The sequence below is a fragment of the Macaca thibetana genome, chromosome 6 (genome assembly GCF_024542745.1).
Source record: "Macaca thibetana thibetana isolate TM-01 chromosome 6, ASM2454274v1, whole genome shotgun sequence".
Classification (NCBI taxonomy): domain Eukaryota; kingdom Metazoa; phylum Chordata; class Mammalia; order Primates; family Cercopithecidae; genus Macaca; species Macaca thibetana.
In genome coordinates, this window is record NC_065583.1 from 144,793,568 (window position 1) to 144,813,713 (window position 20,146).

Genomic DNA, 20,146 nt, shown 5'->3' on the forward strand with positions numbered 1-20,146 from the left:
TGATTTCAACACAGAAACTTGAGATCACTGAAAAGTAAATTAAAATCTCGTCTTTATATTAATGCTCATAGTCTAATTTTATTCTGGCTTGTTGCACTGATTTTTGTTTTAAACAAAAGAAAAATAATTTTGATATTTTTAATCTAATAAGGCAGAATAGGTTAATGAAGTCTCAAAATAAAAGATATACAAATGTGACTGGGCGTGGTGGCTCATGACTGTAATCCCAGCACTTCGGGAGGCCGAGATGGGTGGACTACCTGAAGTCAGGAGTTTGTGACTAGCCTGGCCAACATGGTGAAACCCTGTCTCTACTAAAAATACAAAAATATGCCAGGCATGGTGGTGTGCGCCTGTATTCCTAGCTACTTGGGAGGCTGAGGCAGGAGAATTGCTTGAACCTGGGAGGCAGAGGTTGCAGTGAGCCAAGATCATGCCATTGCACTCTAGCTTGGGCGACAAAGCAAGACTCTGTCTCAAAACAAAACAAAACTTTAAGAATTGTTGTTTCAGGGAAGCAGTGAATATGATATTTAAAGGATTTATTGGTTCTATGAGAATGTCTTAGACAAAGTATTTTTTGAATTTATTTTATTGTTTTTGGCTTAAATGAGTAGTACATGAATATGCTCTCATTGTAACAAGCAAAAAAAGGTAAAAATATGTGAAATAAGCAAAAAGCTTTTTCCTTTCCTGTGTTTAGTAATTTTGAGTTGTATCACAGACATTGTTAATGATACATTATAGACATTTTGGATTATGTTATATTCCTTCAAAGGGTATTATTATTTTTTATTTATGCATTTTTGTAGCCAGCTAACTTGGCTAAACTCAAATTCCAAATTTTGACTCCCTTATGGTGGGGAGGGGCAGCTGAAATCTGTTGTTATTTTATCCTTAACAGGATTGCTTGGAGTCTGTCTCACATATGTATAGTTCAAGAGTCATCCAGAGATTTGAGTAGAATTTATACACAGAAACTGGGACTCCCTCTCTCTAGCCTGCTCCTTTGTGGGATTTCCCTTATTACTTTCCAGCTGCCTTAGTCATCTCAAGTGCTATCTTCAGGATCTTCAAGCCAGTAAGACTGTGGGCTTATATTTTATAATTTCTTTAATTGGTACCAACAGGGGATTGCCCTCAGTCTAAAGCCACAAAAATTGGGAAATTCACTTGGTGTCATTATGTTTTTCCAAATGTAGATACTTCTCCAGTTTCTGCCTGTTTTTCATCACTGAAAAGTGTTTTTTTAAAATGTAGGGATTTTTTTCAGGGGGGTGGGTGGCTCGGTGTTTATAGTTGTTACACCTGTGGAAGTGTTGGTCAGATGGGAGACACTTATTACTAGAAGTGGAACTTATATGTAAATATATTAATGGGAAAGCTAGAATAATTAAGGAGCAAAATGTTAAATGCCAGAGGTTTTATTTTTATGTTATTAATTTTGAGTTGTACTTTGATTGTTGTTCTAGGGTGTGACTTTGACAGCTGCTATTGGGGGTGCCGACATGCCCGTCGTCATCACTGTGCTGAACAGCTACTCAGGCTGGGCCCTGTGTGCAGAGGGCTTCCTGCTCAACAACAATCTGCTGACCATTGTGGGTGCACTCATAGGCTCGTCTGGTGCTATCCTGTCATACATCATGTGTGTGGTAAGAAACAACACATACATGAAAGAAAAGGAAATGACTTTCTGAAGACATGGATGTGCTTGTCATTTCTTTTATTAGCCATAAAAATGAGTATTGTAGGCTGGGTACTGTAGCTCACGCCTGTAATCCCAGCACTTTAGGAGGCCAAGGCGGGTGGATCACCAGGTCAGGAGTTCAAGACCAGCCTGGCCAAGATGGTGAAACCCCGTCTCTACTAAAAATACAAAAATTACCTGGGCGTGGTGGTAGGTGCCTGTAATCCTAGCTATTTGGTAGGCTGAGGCAAAGAATTGCTTGAACCCAGGAGGCGGAGGTTGCAGTGACCAAGATCATGCCACTGCACTCCAGCCTGGGTGACATAGTGAGACTCCATCTCAAAAAAAAAAAAAAAAAAAAAGAGTATGGTAGCTTTGAATTCTCTTCAGCAGAAATAGCAGAGTGTTTCATTTGCATAAATTTCCAAGACTGCCTTTAAGGTACCCAACTGTAAAGAATTAGGAAAATTAAATAGAAAGATGAAAATCTTCTAGTGCCTCTCTCCATCTGGAGATAAACAGGTAAGATTTTGGTTTATTTCCTTATGTATGGCATATCTGTGTATTTACTTGTCTGACCATGTTGTATATTGTCCTACATTTAAAAAACCTTACATACTACATTGTTGACTTTTTGTCATTAAAAATTCTATTTTAAGAGACTTTACCCTAATCCATAATATGGATATACAAAATTTATTTAATTTCCCCTTAATGCTATACATATGAAGTTGTTTGATTTTGATTTCTCTTTGTACATATCTTTGACATTTCAGATTTTTGTCTTAAGATAGAGTCCTAGAATTTATAGCCTCATTATACTTATAGCCATGTTTCTGGAAAGGTCATTCTAATTTACACTTCTGTTGGTCATCTGTGAGAGTTTCTACCTTAGAAGTTTTGCGGTCAGCATGATTTTTTTTTTTTTTAATTATACTTTAAGTTCTAGGATACATGTGCACAACGTGCAGGTTTGTTACCTATGTATACATGTGCCATGTTGGTGTGCTGCACCCATTAAGTTGTCATTTACGTTAGGTATATCACCTAATGCTATCTCTCCCCCCTACCCACTCCCCACAATAGGACCCAGTGTGTGATGATGTTTTTTTAAAAAAAGAACAGAAAAATGTAACAACACTAATACTTCCTAGCTTTTCTGTTTGTTTCAAGTTCTCTTCTTGAGGGCAAGAAGATGCTGTGCAAATATTATAATTAAAGGTTTGAGTAGAAAATTTTTTCAAATTATAGGTGTTATTTTCTAAATAATACTTTTGAATAACTGTTACAGTACAAGTATGAAGCTAAGTGAAACCAGAATGTGATTTTACACTGATAAATAATTTAGACAAGAAAGGGATCTGTATTAGTCCATTCTCACACTGCTGTGAAGAACTACCTCAGACTGGGTAATTTATGAAGTAAAGAGGTTTAATTGACTCACAGTTCCACAGGCTTAACAGGAAACATGACTGGGAAGCCACAGGAAACTTACAATCATGGCGGAAGGTGAATGGGAAGCAAACACATCTTACCGTAGTGGAGCAGGAGAGAGAGTGAAGGGGGATGTGCCACACACTTTTAAACCACCAGATCTCGTGAGAACTCACTAGCATAAGAGCAGCAAGGCGGACGTCAACCCCCATAATCCATCACCTTCCACCAGGCCCCCCCAACCCATGAAATGTGGGGATTACAATTTGACATGAGATTTGGATAGGGACTCAGCCAAACCATATCAGATACTTACTCTACCTTCATTCGTTTATTACAGTATTTAAGAAAACTGCCTTATTTTACAACTCAGGATTTTTCTTACGATTTAATTGAAAATCTCATTGTAATTTGGAAGGCTGAAGTATCTTTTCATAGTAAAAAATATTTTTGTTTCTTAGGCTGTATTGCCAAACAAAGGGTTTGATAGCCAAAATTCAAAACAAGCTAAGGGGTTTTAAAATTAAATTACCTAAATTGCTTGGGGAATTTGGAAAGGTGAAGGTTTATGTATCCTATTTGAAAAGTGTCAGCTTTGTGACAGAAAGGAGAAACATTTGTGAAGAAAAAATGTTTATGAAGTTGTACTAGAAACAGTTTTCTGTAAAAGTGCTTTTAACCCTTAGTTTGATTTTGCTTCAGTTGATGAATTTGAATGACCAGCAGGGGGCAGCAGATTTTCATTATTACTTAAACTTGAGGTTTGTCAGTGGCTTTTAAAGTTAAATGGGAGGATTTGAAGGATTTGAATGTTAACAAAGCCTGTGGCATATTGATATGGGGAGAGGAGGGAAGAAGACTTGTATCTAGTTCTTGAAATGTCAGCATGGTTAATTTCTTGTTTTATCCTTTTTAAAAAACGGTTTTCTTTAGGTTTTTAAATTTATGAAGAGTATTCCCCACATTTCTGTCTGTGTCTCTTTTATTACTCTCCTTTTCCTTCTTCACTTAGTGTCTTTTATTATTATTAGTTATAGCAACCATAGTAAGTCTTACAGTAACTCTTCTGCAACACTAGAATAAGGTAGCAAGAGGTACTTGTTGAAAGTACTCTCTTCTATGTGTTCTGCAATTATATCACCTTTCTCTTATTTTTCCTATTCTTTTATATTTTTTAATTTGTTTTCTCTAGGTCTTCTATTTCTTTTCTTTCCATTTCACTGCCACAGGCGTGCCATTTACCATCAGCATTCCATAGATATTTTGTATTCCTATTCTGTATATAGAGCTACCAAATTATTCCAATAGCTGCCAGAGGCCATAAATATCACATTGGGTCAGACTGATAATTTGGATTCAAGAACAGTTGAAGTTTTAATTTTAAAAAAATTCTGGCCGGGTACCGTGGCTCATACCTGTAATTCTAGCACTTTGGGAGGCCAAGACAGGTGGATCAGTTGAGCCCAGGAGTTCAAGACCAGCCTGGGCAAAATGACAAAACCCTGTCTCTACAAAAAATATAAAAGTTAGCTGGGCATGGTGGCACATGCCTGTAGTCCCAGTTACTTGTGGGGCCGAGGCAGCAGGATCACCTGGGGAGGTTGCGGCTGCAGGGAGCTGTGATTGTACCACTGGACTGCAGCCTAGGTGACAGAGTGATACCCTGTCTCAAAAAAACAAAAAACAAAAAACCCAATTAATCAAAGATGTTTAATGTAGGAAATTTGGAAGAAACAGAAAAGGATAAATAAAAAAATAAAATTACCTAAACTTCTATTACCACTTAACAGTTAACATTCTAGTCTTTTTTATATGAATATGTTTAAATATATTCTACTGAATATATTATGTAATTGTCTAACCTTAATTTTAATGAAGGTTTAATTAATGTTTAATTTTCTAATAATTTTTAGCTCCTACTATTATAGCACACAGATATACCAGAATCTGTTTATTCAAATTCATAATAGTTTTTTTTAACTTTCTTTTTTTTTTTTTTTGGTTGCAGTTTTCCTTCTTATACATCTTTGATTATTTCCTTAGGTCTAGTTTTTGTAAGTGCAATTAACATGGTCAAAGGGAGTAAGAACTTTTTGTTGGCTTTTGATATTGCTAAATTGATCTCCACAAAGCATTCACCAGTCAAAGTTCTTACTTGTGATGTTCAATGTGTTTGTCTTACTGTATGATCTCTACTCCTAGGCATTGTTACAAAACAAGTCAGAAACCAGCAAATACAAGCCTGTCATATTTTTCGATTTTGAAGATAGAAATTATCTTTTCTTCTAAAATTTTCGATTTCTCACTTTTTACATTAACCTTCATTGATAAACCTTCTTTATGCTTCTTTATTATAGGAAATTATAGATTTATTCAGTCTCTTATGGCTGTGCTTAGCAGCTCTAGGTAGATCAGTATAACCATAAAAATAAAATAGCTACTCAAAATTAGGCATTAGTGCAGGATAACAGTCATTATGCTGGATGCTTTACAAAATATAGCCCATTTAATCCCCACACAAATTCTGAAGGTAGGAAATATTATTCTCATTTTACTGAGAAAATATTGTAAGGCACCATTTATTATTCACCTTTGTGTTTGTGGAGTCTGGCCAAGTACCTGGCACATTCACACAAATTGGTTTGTTAAGTGAACATTAGATAAATATTTTGTTAGCTTATTTCATGTTTTAGAGTCTTCTCCAGATATATTATGATAGCAGATATAGTAGAGTTAACATGGTACCAGTATGTTGACCTTCACTGTCATTTATTGAAGGAAACATGCAAGTCCAAACTAGAACAGGGTGATTTTATTATGTGTGAGGGAATGGAATGCACCCCAAGTGGCTAACCAGCAATCCCCAAAATTGAATTTTTGTTCTGACAAAGAATTCTTTTGGGTGTCCTCTGAGCTCAGTGCTATGGTTGCACAATATCCAAGATTATAAAAATTGAAAAATGTTGACAGTGTCCAAACAACCAACTCAAATCAATGATACCCAAATATCATATAGACATTAATCTCTTTATGATTTTACAGTTTCTTTGTTTGTGATAGTATCCAGATTGCCTCAGAAATAGAGGTCTCACAAAAATTGAACAGCATTTTGAGATCAAATTTTCTGATTTTTGCACTTTGCTGCTTGGTTCCAAATGAAAATAGAACAGAATGAAGTGGATCAAAAGCCAAATCAAAAATATTTTTTTTCCTTTGTGATTAATTAATACCTACAAAGCACTGAAATGAGAGATGCTAGTAAATGGTATATGTTATTATTGCTTTGACTTTGTCAGTTTTATGACCTGTCCTTTGCTTTCAGATTGATTTCTTACAGTGTGTTCAGAATTATGTGAATTAGGGTTCTTTTTAATGTAGAATGCAATTTTAATTATTGGCTTAATAGCTTAAAAGGAACAGCCTTAAACAGTGTTGCAAATTCTTTGTCTTGGAAGCTGGGAACTGTTCAATCTCTGGAACAGCGATCATAGGATAGTCTCATTAATCATTTAAGCAGGCAAAAAAAAAAAAAAAAAAAGAGAGAGAGAGAAACAAAACAGAACCATAAATGCTAAACATTTGTTGAGACTATGATGTTGCAATGGTAAATTTAGAGATGAAAATAATTTCATTTTTAAGAGACCACATGGAATTATTATAGCTTAATGGTGATGTAATTGTGGATACGTGTTTAACAAGTTGACTATGATTGTTAAACTACTGTGTGGTTCCTTTTTTTTTGTCCCTAAGATGCCATCAGAAGTGGATACACATTAATTAAATGTCCTCAGAGATTCTTTCCTTCTTCTTCAGTCAGTTTTATAAGAGGGAATAATGGTTCCTTTTAAGCCGAGTTAGAATAAAATGGTTTATCCCTCTCCTCTGTCCCTCCACCTCTGTACAGCAGTACATCTACTACTGTGATCTTCTGCAGGACTGTATGATACAGGTGATGGAGGCTCTTTGTTCACCGGACTTTTTTTTAAAAAAAAGTTATCTATGACAGAAATATCTTAATGTCCGAAATAGTCCTTTAAATCAATTTTTAAGGGCAACAATTTGGTAGAACATTTATTTTGATAACAGTTTCAGAATTGTATAATTCAAAACTAGAAAGGATTAATCTAGATCAATGAGTTGAATGTTTGGGAAGTCTCAGATGTGGCTATATGGATTTTCATTAAATGTTGGATTTAAATATGGGAGGAATGTGTTAGGAATTTAAAACATCATGTCAGCTTGGGATTGTGAACTTAATTAAAAGCATTACTTTAGCCGGGCATGGTGGCTCATTCCTGTAATCCCAGCACTTTGGGAGGCCAAGGCAGGCAGATCACTTGTGGTCAGGAGTTTGAGACCAGCCTGGCCAACATGGTGAAACCCCATTTCTACCAAATATATAAAAAGTTAGCCAGGTGTGGTGGTGTGCACCTGTAATCCTAGCCACTCTGGAGGCTGAGGCAGGAAAATCTCTTGAACCCAGGGGGTGGATGTTACAGTGAGCCGAGATCATGCCACTACACTCTAACCTGTGTGACAGAGCGAGACTCCATCTCAAAAAAAAAAAAAAAAAAAAAAAAAAAAAAGGCATTACTTTAATTCTTTCACCTTCTTATCCATTAATAATACATGTAAAGACATTTCAGGTTTTATTTTGTATGTAATAATCTTAGACAAATTTGTCAGACTTTGGGCTCTGTAAAATGTCAATGTTGTATCTGATAAGTAGAGTTTAGGTTGAAAGAGCAATTACAATTCTGGCAACATTTTGATTCATCATCTTTGAAATTTATGTTATTTAGGCTTTATTAAAGTATGGCTTCTTGCTCATCTTCTGTGTACCTTTTCCTCCCTGCCTTTGCCTGGGCCCTACTCAGCATAATGGAAATGTCTCCACCAAGCTAGTAGCAGGCTGAGCCATCATTGTGTGGGGCGGCTATAGTTTTCTCCATGTGGTATTTATCATTGAAGATCTTGGTGCTTTTTTACTTTTTTAATACTAAAGTGTTGTATTTTAGAAACAAGCAATAGACTGACACTTACATAGCTTTTAAGTGATATAATGAATCGATAATATATTTATTACAGCACTTAAAATAGAGTTTAATAAGTTTTTGGAAATTTTTTCTGAAGTGATAAAGTCAGTTATGATCATGTAGAATGACTATTTTGATCACATGTAGTGACTTGAAATCTTAAAATGCATTTGATTACTCAGAACTACCCCACATCTAGAGGTCTATAAATGAACTGTTTTCAAAACCACATCAGTTATTGTCACATATTTTAGCAGTGGCATTCCTATGGTACATTCTTGAGTGATTATAAATGAGCATGAGAAGTTCATTTCTCTTATTTTTCTTTTATGATTATTTTTCTAGTTAAAAGAGTGAGTATAAATTTTAAAGAGTATATAACCTTATTCTTCTACCTATTTGGAAGTGAAATATTTTAGAGTCCTAATGATGAACCCAGTTACTTCTATTAAAACTTAGGTATGGGGCTTTATGGAGCTATAATTGATTTGGAAAATTAGACAGTATCACCCCCATATTTCTATTTTCTTGATGACAGAGAGCAGCAATATTCTAGATGAAATGGATCTTTACTCTTTTGATTCTTACCAGTTGCTTCGTCACAGCTGGTATCTGTGAAGATGGAATCTGTAGCAGAATTCAGCTGAGAGATAAAATTGCTCAATCAGCATTCAGACAGTAATAAGTAGATATGATTTTTTTCATTACTTTATGAATTTTACTGATAATTTTTTATTAAGTTCTTTGTTTCTATTGACTGTTTTACTGAAAATATATCAGTTTGCAATTGATTTGATAGGGAAAAATATAATGTGGTTCTCAGATATCTTCTGTCATTTAAATTTTTGAAGTGATTTTCAGAAACCAGCTGAAATTTATCTGAGTAGAATGTTGTAAATGATCAAATAAACCTTTTAAAATGATTCCAGATATCATATAGACAACATTTGTACCATTCTCAAAAAGTTATGTGGATTAAACTCTCACAGCTGATAATTTGGCTCTCCAGGCAATGAATCGCTCCCTGGCTAATGTGATTCTTGGAGGCTATGGTACTACTTCAACAGCTGGTGGAAAACCCATGGAAATTTCCGGCACACATACGGAAATCAACCTTGACAATGCAATTGATATGATTCGAGAAGCTAATAGCATTATTATTACACCAGGTAAAGAAAAAAAGCAAAAGCAAATAACCTATAAAGCTGTTATAATTGATGACGTTAAAATTTCTTATAATAGGAAAGTAGAATTGAGACTTCTTTAGTTTTGAAAATATGATGGAAACTTAATAGCACTTCTATGATTACTAAGTGAAAAATACTGAGAATTCCCAGTTTAAGTTAATAATCTGGAGATCGCATGGTAATTCTATAAATTCTTACAGTGGGTTCTAGCCGTGTCTTTCTGTGATTATGTGTACATGTTTACATCGTTTTCGAGTCTTTTTTTTTTTCTCATTGGTAATTTTTGGGCCCATTGTCAAGACTGAATTAGATATAGTATATGAAAATCTTTAGCCCACTCATTAGAGTTGCTCAATAAATGTTATTCTTTTTTCAAAAATGATTATTTAAAAAATCATCAAGAATCATGTGGTTTTCAACAAAATGAGGCAATGTGGCCTGGTAGAAAGTGCTTGGTTTGGAGTCACGATACCTCACTTTTGTTCTTAATTAAGAATTCTTAATCTACATGACATTACCCAAGTCGTTTAATCTCTCCAGGCCTCAATTTTCTAGTTATCTGAGTTTTAGCTCTTCACTGTTATCACAGAATACTGTGGTATTACGGGTAATACATTGGTTTCAGATTAAGATTTTAACACTATCATGTTATCAAATGAGTTTTCTGTAAAGAAAATCTACTGATTTGACATGTGAGTAGTTTACTAGTTAGTTATGTACTGAAATAAAAATAGGAGACATTAGCTGAGTGGAATGTTACAGTGTAAACTTTCTCAACTTGGGACAATATCACTTTTTAGGGGCATTTGAAATAGGTGTATTTGGGTTTTTGGTGTCCAAAGATGGGACTGCTACTGTCAGTTAGTGGATGGAAGCAGATAAACGAAATGTACTGTAATGTGTGGGGCACTGCTGCATAATGAATCATCACACCCCAAGTGTCATTGGTCTTACCTGTTGAGCAATGCTGTTCTGGAGTGTAAAGGTGAAAAGATGTAGAGGACACAATCTATTTCCTCTAGGCATTTTCCATCTAATGAGGAAGTCAGATAGGTAGATCAGTAATGCAAGGTGGGTTATGATAAGGGCTAAACTGAACTATGTGCACAATTTTTTGATCACAAGAAACCTATGAAGGTTTGTAGGGAGATGAGGATTTGTTTTTAGGCCTTAGAGGATAGATGGTGTTGGGATGGGAGAAGCCAGTGGGAATAGCTTGAGCAGAGACTTGGCATTTGAAAAAATGGGGATAGAAAAGTGGGGACAGATGTGAGATTCATTGTGCAGGTAGAATGGACAGAAAAGGCGGTGAAGAGGACTGAAGTTCTTCATTATACCTGTAATAACATCAGAAATATGGAAACAGTTTTTGGAGTGTGGGGAGGAAATTTTGAGTTCTTTTTTTGAGATACTAAATTTGAGGTGGAGATGGGACAAGAGGCATGTTATACTGGGGCTCAAATGACAGGTCAAGCTTGCAGACAGATTGGGAATCACCAGATGGTTGTTGAAGTCATGAGATAAGCTGAGATTTTCAAGGAGATTGTGAGGGGCAAAGTTAAAGCCCTTTGGAAGCTTTGTCATATAAGCGGAGAAAAGAAGGAGATAAACTATTGAAGGAACTAGAGGAAGAATAATAACAAAATTAGGCTGGGACAGGGGACTTCAGTGTCATCAAAGCCAAGTATGAAGAGAGTTTAAAAACACAAGAGAGAGAGATGGAGAGAGACAGAGAAAGAGATGAGAGGGAACACCCAAGGGGTATGTGCAGTGTCGGGGTCGGGGGTGCACAGTGGTATTAGACACTACAGAAGATTGAGGAGCAATCATTACACTTTCAATTTCAAATATAGGGCAATATTTTTAAAAGCCAAGCTGATAAGTTTGCTTTCATTTCTAGTCCTGTTAAATGATTGCTTCTCTTGGCATAAACATGTGTTTTGATCAAGAGAGAAGTTGTACTTCATGTAATTTCAAAATAAAAAACACATTCTTCTGTGTTCTTAATGTTCCTTGCAGGCTATGGTCTCTGTGCAGCCAAAGCTCAATACCCCATTGCTGATTTGGTAAAGATGCTCACTGAGCAAGGCAAAAAAGTCAGGTAAGCGTTTGCAGTGGAGAGGCTTGCAGTGTGTGTAAAGATGTGTGTGTGGAGAAAAGGAAATAGAGTGGACCCTTGAACAATGTAGGGGTTAGGGCACTGACCCGCCCATACAATTAAAGATCCATATATAACTTTTGAATCTCCAAAAACGTGCCTACTAATGGCCTACTGATGATCAGAATGCTTACTGATAACATAAACAAAATGTGTATCCATTAACAAATTTTATGTTACATGTATTAAATAGTAGAGAAAGGAAAATGTTACTAAGAAAATCATAAGGAAGAGAAAATATATTTGCTATTCCTTAAGTGGAAGTGGATCATCATAAAGGTTTTAATCCTTGTCTTTATGTTGAATGAGATGAGAAGAAGGAGGAAGAGGAGGAGTTGGTCTTGCTCTCATGAGTGGCAGCGGCAGAAGAAAATCTGTGGATAAGTGGACCCTCGCAGCTCAAACCCATGTTGTTCAAGGGTCAGCTGTAGATGGCTTCTGAAAAAGATGACTATTTCTTAAAGTGGTGTTTTACATATGTAATCCTAGGTAAAGAAGTTAAGTTGTTAACGAACAAGCCATATTCTGGTCTTAGTCTTACTATTTAGATTTTGCTGTCTCTGGATTAGCATCAACTCAAATATTATTGACTCATTTTAGAAAAGGAAAATTAGTTATTCCAAATTCTTGAATATTTATTAATGGGGAAATCAGAATTCTTGTTTCTCTTTGGTCTGATTTGAGGAAAGAGGTCAAATGAAGCATTTTAAGTACATCAAGTTGTATCTTTTTGGTTTCTGGTCACACTGAATAAAGACAAAAGGTCTTAAAAGAGAGGCCTTGAAGAGCAAGATCAAGTAATAAACCTGTGTGCTGGTTACTGTTTTGCTGAGTTAGCTCTCATATACTCAGGGTGGAAAAGGCTGCTGAAAGTGTTCTTTTCATAAAGCTATTCATGTTTTGAAATATGAATCAGAGCAGCAGCTGTTCCTGCCACTTGCCATTTGGGCATTGGTCTGCTCTTGGGAGGATATTAAGCAGAATGGCAAAGTTGAGGGACTCTGTTTTACTAGCTTATTCTCCATGATGTTGGATAAAGGGTTTGAGGAACGTACAAATAGGGCCACTGGGTGATGAATGTGGTGACCCTCAGGGTACTTTGCATCTGTCCTGCTCACCTTTGGGTCCCCATTCTGGAACTCTGATATTACTTAGGAGTCAGAGAAGAGATCCTATGGAGTTATCCCTGGTAGGACAACTGCTGCCTGTTTTGTGGGGAGGCTGGTTCACCAGCAGTTGCATTGATGTGACACTGTAAGTCAGAGAGACAAGGTAACTCATTAAATAGAATTAGTTTGTTTACCAGGATGGTAATGTTTGTGGACAAAACTGTTAATTTCTGTTCATAAAAGTTTTAGACATCAACCTTATGCTTTTGTCTAGAGACAAAAGCATCATCTGATGAGAAAATAAGCCAAACAATGTTCCTAGAGCCAGCCAGAGTACTTGTACTGGACTGGATGCAGAATCCTAATCTCTGGCTGGAATGTCCCAGCTACTAGTAGTGGTGAAAGAAACTTAGATGATGAAATCAGGGGGCTACCTTAATTGTATTAGTGTCAGCAGTTATGTCAGCCGCACTTTTATTTCTTCCTTCCTTTCTTTCCTATGCTTCTTTACTTCTCTCACTCCTTCTCCACTCCTTCCTCCAATCTATAGTTTGTGTTTGTCAAATATATAGAATCAAAATACTATTTTGTGGTGGGACCAGCATTTCTGTGGTATGATTTTCATGTTTATTGAGAATCTTAGATGAATTGAAGATAGACGATAAGAAAAGTCATTGACTTTATTTTTAAATTTTTACATAAGAAGTCTACTTTTTAGTTACTTATTCCAATTTTTACATAGGATATTAAGCTGTGCTTTTTAAAGCCATCATTTTGCTACTGAGAACATTTGTAGGCCTGCAAGTGAAAAGGATGTGTTAAACAACGTTTTATGATTTTCCTAAAAACAAACTGCTTTCTCTATTCAGTCCACATGTGAAAAAATCTAATGTATTCGTAATGCCCTCTTTCACCACATAAATGTTTAGGAGATGAGTGGCAATCATAATAGAGAAAGAAAAATGCCTTTCATGTCTTAGTTATCCTTAGGGAAGGGAAGGATTAATTTGACATACCTCTCTTGTAACCCCTTGATCAGCCTAGGTTAAACAGACATCTTGGAAAATCAGTCCAGTGTTAAATAGGTGGATGTGGAGTGAAGAGCATCATGACTGTAGTGCATCTTGAAGGAAGACAGGACCTTAAGGGAAATGTCAAAGGAAATAAGAGAGATGGGAAAAATGATCTGAAAGGAAAAAGGATAAGACAAATGAATTTTTTGTTTCTGATCTGATTAAAATTAGAATTTTATCTATGAGGACATGATATAAACTACTGTTGTAGGATGATTTCTGTGACACTGCTTGGGAAAAGTAATTATTTGATGAAAGGTTTATGAGAAATATTTAATTATACATATATGAATACTTTTTCAGTTCTACATTTTTTATTGAAGTAATTGTGTAAATAGGACCAAAGACTTTTCATGAGAGAGCTTTTCATTGCTTCACATAATTGTTAACATAGTTCAAATACTTCTATAAATTTATTCATAATTTATTATGTAGGATCAGAGTAAGATTATTAATTCAGTCTAGTTTCTCTATTTGTAAGTTATTTATAGTCATCTTTCTTTCATATTAAAGGTGAAATATATTAACATATTATAGTTTTTTTTACTATAGTATGTTGAATTTTCAACATAAACTTTGTAACAAATTATGTAAATCTTCCATTTGAATTAAATGGAAAAGGACTATTCTTGCTAAAATGATGACAGTAGATCATCATATTTTTCTGTGTGAATTTTTTTTATTGAAAGAGATTTGTAGAAACTTTGTGACTTTCTTGCGTGTGTTATCTTTTCACAGGAGAAATGCAAATTTTCTTTATGAAGTTAGGAATATATATATATATATATATATACATAGATGCTAGCTTTTTTCCTTTTTTTTTTTAAGGGGCAAATGTCTGTTTGAACAAGAGATGGCTGTAGCAGTTACCTCGTATTTTAATGAAATAAATCTGTATTTACAGTTTGCAGTAATTTAGTCCTTTCATCACTCTGTGGAGCTCCCACGGTGTTCATTGAGTACAGCTGCTGGGCCTCTGGAGTTAGTAGGTCTTTGTGCCTCAGGACCCCAGCATGCCTAGCATCCAGATGTGGTGACATATTCACACACATCCCCTGTGGAAATGTGCCAGTGTGGACATATGATTGTCATCAATTAGTTACGCCCAAGTGGTGCCAAGAAAAATTGCATCTGTCATACAGTCTGTCTGGCTTCAAGGCCCATGATTGATTTAGAGCCACTCCTGTTTTCCTTTACTTTGGCCATAGTCATAACATGCTCACGAACTAAGATTATATAATGAAGCACATCACATTGCATGACAAGAAATCATTTTAGAATGTCATGAAAGTTCACTGGCTTAGACTTTCTTTAGTGGCCAAGATATCATTTGCTTCCCAGTAGCCCAGAATGCCTATATAGCTTACCTAACTTCTACTTGATGTCTAAAAGGATTTTATGACAACAATCTTATGACGTAAGAGCCACAAATATTTTTTTATTTTTCCTTCCCAATTTTTGGATTGATTATATGATAGGCTTTTCATTGTAAGGCAGAGATAGTGTTCCCATTGAGTAATTAGAAAGGGGTAGAATATGCCTGTAATCCCAGCACTTTGGGAGGCTGAGGCAGGGGGATCAGGAGGTCAGGAGATCAAGATCATCCTGGCTAACATGGTGAAACACCGTCTCTACTGAAAACACAAAAAATTAGCCGGTTGTGGTGGTGGGCACCTGTAGTCCCAGCTACTCGGGAGACTGAGGCAGGAGAATGGCGTGAACCTGGGGGCAGAGCTTGTAGTGAGCCGAGATCGTGCCACTGCACTCCAGCCTGGGTGACAGAGTGAGACTCCATCTCAAAAAAAAAAACAAAACAAAACAATAAGGGGTAGAATTTTTTTCTTTTTTATAATTAATTACTTCTTGATTTTCTTTCTATAAATCGTTATTGCTTGAATTATCACAGAAGTCATTTGAATTTATTAAATACCTTTCAACTTTTTTTTAAAAATTATTTTTGTTTTTGAGATGGAGTTTCACTGTTGTCACCCAGGCTGGAGGGCAGTGGCATAATTTCAGCTCACTGCAGACTCTGCCTCCTGGGTTCAAAGCAATTCTCTTGCCTCAGCCTGCCAAGTAGCTGGGGCTATAGGTGCACACCACCACACCTGGCTGATTTTTGTATTTTTGGTAGAGACGGGGTTTTGCCATGTTGGCCAGGCTGGTCTTGAACTCCTGACCTCAAGTGATCCGCCTGCCTCAGCCTCCCAAAGTGCTGGGATTACAGGCGTGAGCCACTGCATCTGGCTTCAACTTCTTTGAGTGACTAACTGATGTTATGTATTGCTTTCATGTTAATGTTCTACCACATCCTTCTATTAATAACTTACTGAGAAATTTATTGCTAGGTACTGAGCATACAAGGATGAATAAGTCCAATTCTCAAAAGTTTATAGTTATGAAGAAATCACTATTAACAGATCAACCAATGAATGAATTCCATTTAATGTGATAGCATGCTAAGACAAGTAGAGTATTAGTAAGAATACAAGGAGTAGTTAGCTGTCCAGGAGATATTTTAAACTTTTTACAAGCTGAAATATCTTGCATGTTTTTAAAAATAAATATTTTAATTTATTTTTTATGTACTGTCTAAACACATCTAGCTGCCTGTGGTATTTGCAGTCTAATAATGTTTTACAGTCTTGTGTAATATGGCTATAGGTTTAAATACATGTTATTTTTACTTAGAAATTGATTCTTTGAAGATACTTGAAAATATAAAATATTTTGTCCATCTAACTAACTGGATTTTGTTGTTGTTGTTGGAATTTCACTCTGTCACCCAGCTTGGAGTGCAGTGGCGTGATCTTGGCTCACTGCAACCTCTGCCTCCTAGGTTGAAGTGATTCTCCCACCTCAGCCTCCCAAGTAGCTGGGATTACAGGCATCACGCTCGACTAATTTTTGTATTTTTAGTGGAAACGGGGTTTCATCATGTTGACCAGGCTGGTCTCAAACTCCTGACCTCAGGTGATCCACCCACCTTGGCTTCCCAGAGTGCTGGGATTACAGGCATGAGCCACCACATTAGGCCAGGATTTTCCTGATTTTCATGGATAAATATGATTCAGATAAACAAAGTTCAGCCTTCTTGGATTTGTTATGTTTTTGGGTGGAGGAAGAGTCAAGGCTTGCAAATTGGTAAAGCAATAAAGTTACATACTTCTGACGAGAATAGAAACTAGGCCAGTTGAAATTATCTCGTATAGGATTTGAGTAATGAGATAGACATTATTTAGCAGTTTCATGTCAGCTTTGTAATACTTTTATAAAATACAGATCCCACTATTCATATCCATAACCATTCATTGAACAAATAATTATAATATATAGCACTCTTTCCCAGGCTACTGTTGTAGGTCCAGGGGATACCGCAGTGAAGACAACAGCTGAAAATTCCTGGTCTTATGGAATTTACATTAATTAACTAATTAATTGATTAATTAATAGACTTCAAGATAATCTGAATTGGCGATTATAACCCCATTTGTCTCCAATTTCAATGTTACTTGAAAAACCAGAGAACAGCTGTAGCATAGGTTATTGTGTCAGAGTTTCAAGATTATAGCTGCCACTATTTGGCCTTGAATTAGCCAGCACTTTTGGTTTTCTCAAAGAATGTGGTGTGTTTCTTTGCACTTTGCACTGCGGCTGCCTTCTCGAAAAACATGGTGGCAGGATAGTGAGTATGAGTTATTTGTATAACTGGTCAAATGAATGAAACTTTGATGGAAGAGAGGAAAACCAAAGAAAGTATGTGCATTCACTCACATCTATGTTCAACCTATTGTGTGGAGTTGCTAGTAATCTCCCAGATCAAAGATGTCTGTTATGCTCCTAGAAAGTGGCCACCTTCATCCCAGATTGGCTTTATCTTGTCCACAGCATATATTGGTATGGTGGAAAGAACAGAATACTGTGTTAAAGCCTGTGCTTTAGGTGCTTTGTAAAGCCTCTTTCGGTCATACCACTCTAGGACGCATTCCTTATAAACTCTTGTCAGAGGCATTCCTGTGGTCTGAGGAAAAAACTCTTAACTATTGATGAACTCATTGTCACTGACCATCAGGGTGATTTTTGGCTTCTGGTTCTGGTATTAGTTACAGGAAATTCTTTGAGCTTAGTTTTTACAATGAAGTTCATGTGAACAACTAAATAAGGATCTTGCTTATAAATAATTTTCATTTTATTGAGCTCATTAGCCATTACATTCCAAGAGCCATTCAATAGCATCATAAAAATTATTCAGACAGAAAGGTGAAATTATGTATAATTTTAACTAAATCTCTCATATTATAATCTGCCAGAATGTAATATTCGAGAGTTAGTTGCAAATTGAATTCTTTCTGATATCATTCTTCATAATCTTGTTGACTATTTAAAAATCAAAACAGTGTCAGTAGTCATGCGGTTTCTATTCTGGGCCTGGTATTTGGATTTGGTTAAGCGATGGAAAAACCAGATTTGGGCACAATCTATAATTACTCTCCTCAGAATGGAAAAGGTAGTTTTGGGACATGGTTTTATAGAGGACTGCATTGATGTTTGCACGAGACCATCTGAGCTGATCCTTCTTACTCACTTCTTTGGGTGGCCTCAGAGTCACAGGCCACATGTACGATGGAAAATGTGACTGTAGCCTGTCAAATATTTCCTCATTCACATTCATAAGACAAAGTCTATTATTCAGCATTAGAAAAATTGTTCCCCTGAGATGTTTTCGTAAGCTCTCTTTCATATATATATATTTTTTTCCGAAGAAGGGAAGGCCGTGATGAACAGCAGAATTCAGAAACAGAGTAGCAGTTCAGCCCTTATTTGCCTTCAAAAAAAGAAAAGTACAAAGTGTTCTTTAATTCTGGCTTTTGGAAAGTTCTAGGAAATTAAATGACCACTTTTTTTTCACTAGGAATTGTGTGAGTGAATTCATGAGAACTGCTGCTTCTAAGAAGGACTCTGATAGTTTTAGAAATCTAGGTGTTTATTCCTTTGCCTGGAAAGCCTCACCAGAGATGTTGATTCTACAGCATATCTCATTCATTAGTTTTTGTGGACAGCAAGTGCCTCATCAGGATTTTTTTTTTTTTTTCACTTCTTACCATATTTTCCTTCAGATGGATAGACTAGCCCCACCCAATTGGTCCAGGCCTTTTCGCCACTAAAGATTATTTATCTAACAGAAACAATTACCCTGCTGACACCATGATTTGGAAATTTTTATTCAGAACTGACTTACTAAAATGATTCCTTAATAAGAAAAACCCTTTTCCTTGTACTTTTAATAAGCGTGATTTAAAACTGTCACCAGAAGTTCTGATCAGCATGTGATAAACCAAAGAAACCTGCCTTTTCAGTGAGTCTATCGTATTTTTCACAAGTGAAATGCATAATTAAATGTAAAAAAATACTGAATATAGTAACAAATCATTTGATTACCTCCAGAGACCCTCCTCAGAATGTAACACTGCCACATACAAACAGAATTCCACAGGTCCTTGAGGTATAGCTCATACTAGGGACTCTTTATTGTATCCACAGTGGAATTTCCAACCTGTTTTTGGGACAGAACACTGTGCAAACATTTTTGGTATAATTTCTAAATGAAGAATTCCTACCTTAAGAAGCAGTTGGAAGATTGGAAGATCTTTAAGTTCTGTTTAAACCATTAACGTTTTATGGATGTTTAAATATTTATAGTTTTAAAACAGGAGAAGTTAGTAGATGTTTAACAAATGAGCCTTCTTTTTTATTTTCTGTTTATGTATTTTGCTTACTTTGTCAGCCTCCTAGAAGGTTATCATAACGTATTTAGGAAAATTGTGGGATGATAGTATTGGGAAGGCAGAATTCCAAAATGCTATCAATGTACCTTGTCCTATATCCAGCTTGATTTTAAAATGTAAAACAGAGTAAAATAAGGGAAAGTAACTCTGAACATCTGGAGTATGGACATAAATTTTGCATAGTGACTCACAAAACATGTAAGCAAATTGTTGAAGGTTGTAAAGAGCTTTTTTCAAAAAAATCTGTTAATCCTTGTCACTATTTATAATAGCAAGAAGCTGCAAAATGGAAAAAGTACTCTAAATAGTTTAGAAAGGGGCCCAGTTGTACTTACAGTTTCTTTGTGTAACTGTTGAATTGGGATGCTCGATTTAATTAAACATTCTTAATAGTTTATTGCTGAACTGGGTCTGGATATTTCCATAATACAAGAAGCAAAACATTGTTTGAACAGTTTTGGTAGGATGCATGTGGTGAATGTTTTATATTCTTTAATGGCCTCACATACCCAAGAAAACTTCTGTTAAGTACCCTGGTCAGGACATATTATCTCCATGGTCTGTGATCATGGAAATTTCTGTTGTTGTGTCCCCTTTAAAACATGTGGTATCTGAAATCTAATGTGAAGTTGCGAAAAACTCTAAAGAATGAAGTTTATGTCATCATGTATTATAA

The 20,146-nt window shown here is 35.9% G+C and overlaps 1 protein-coding gene across 6 annotated transcripts in view; it reads left to right on the top strand.

Moving 5' to 3' along the window:
* NNT (nicotinamide nucleotide transhydrogenase) overlaps window positions 1-20,146 on the top strand; it is a 100,026-nt gene that overhangs the window by 57,920 nt on the left and 21,960 nt on the right. For all 6 annotated transcript variants that reach the window (XM_050794861.1, XM_050794863.1, XM_050794860.1 and 3 more), the window contains 3 exons: window positions 1,473-1,652; window positions 9,167-9,326; window positions 11,364-11,445. In XM_050794861.1, coding sequence (XP_050650818.1) covers window positions 1,473-1,652; window positions 9,167-9,326; window positions 11,364-11,445 — 422 coding nt within the window. The remainder of the gene's footprint in view (window positions 1-1,472; window positions 1,653-9,166; window positions 9,327-11,363; window positions 11,446-20,146) is intronic.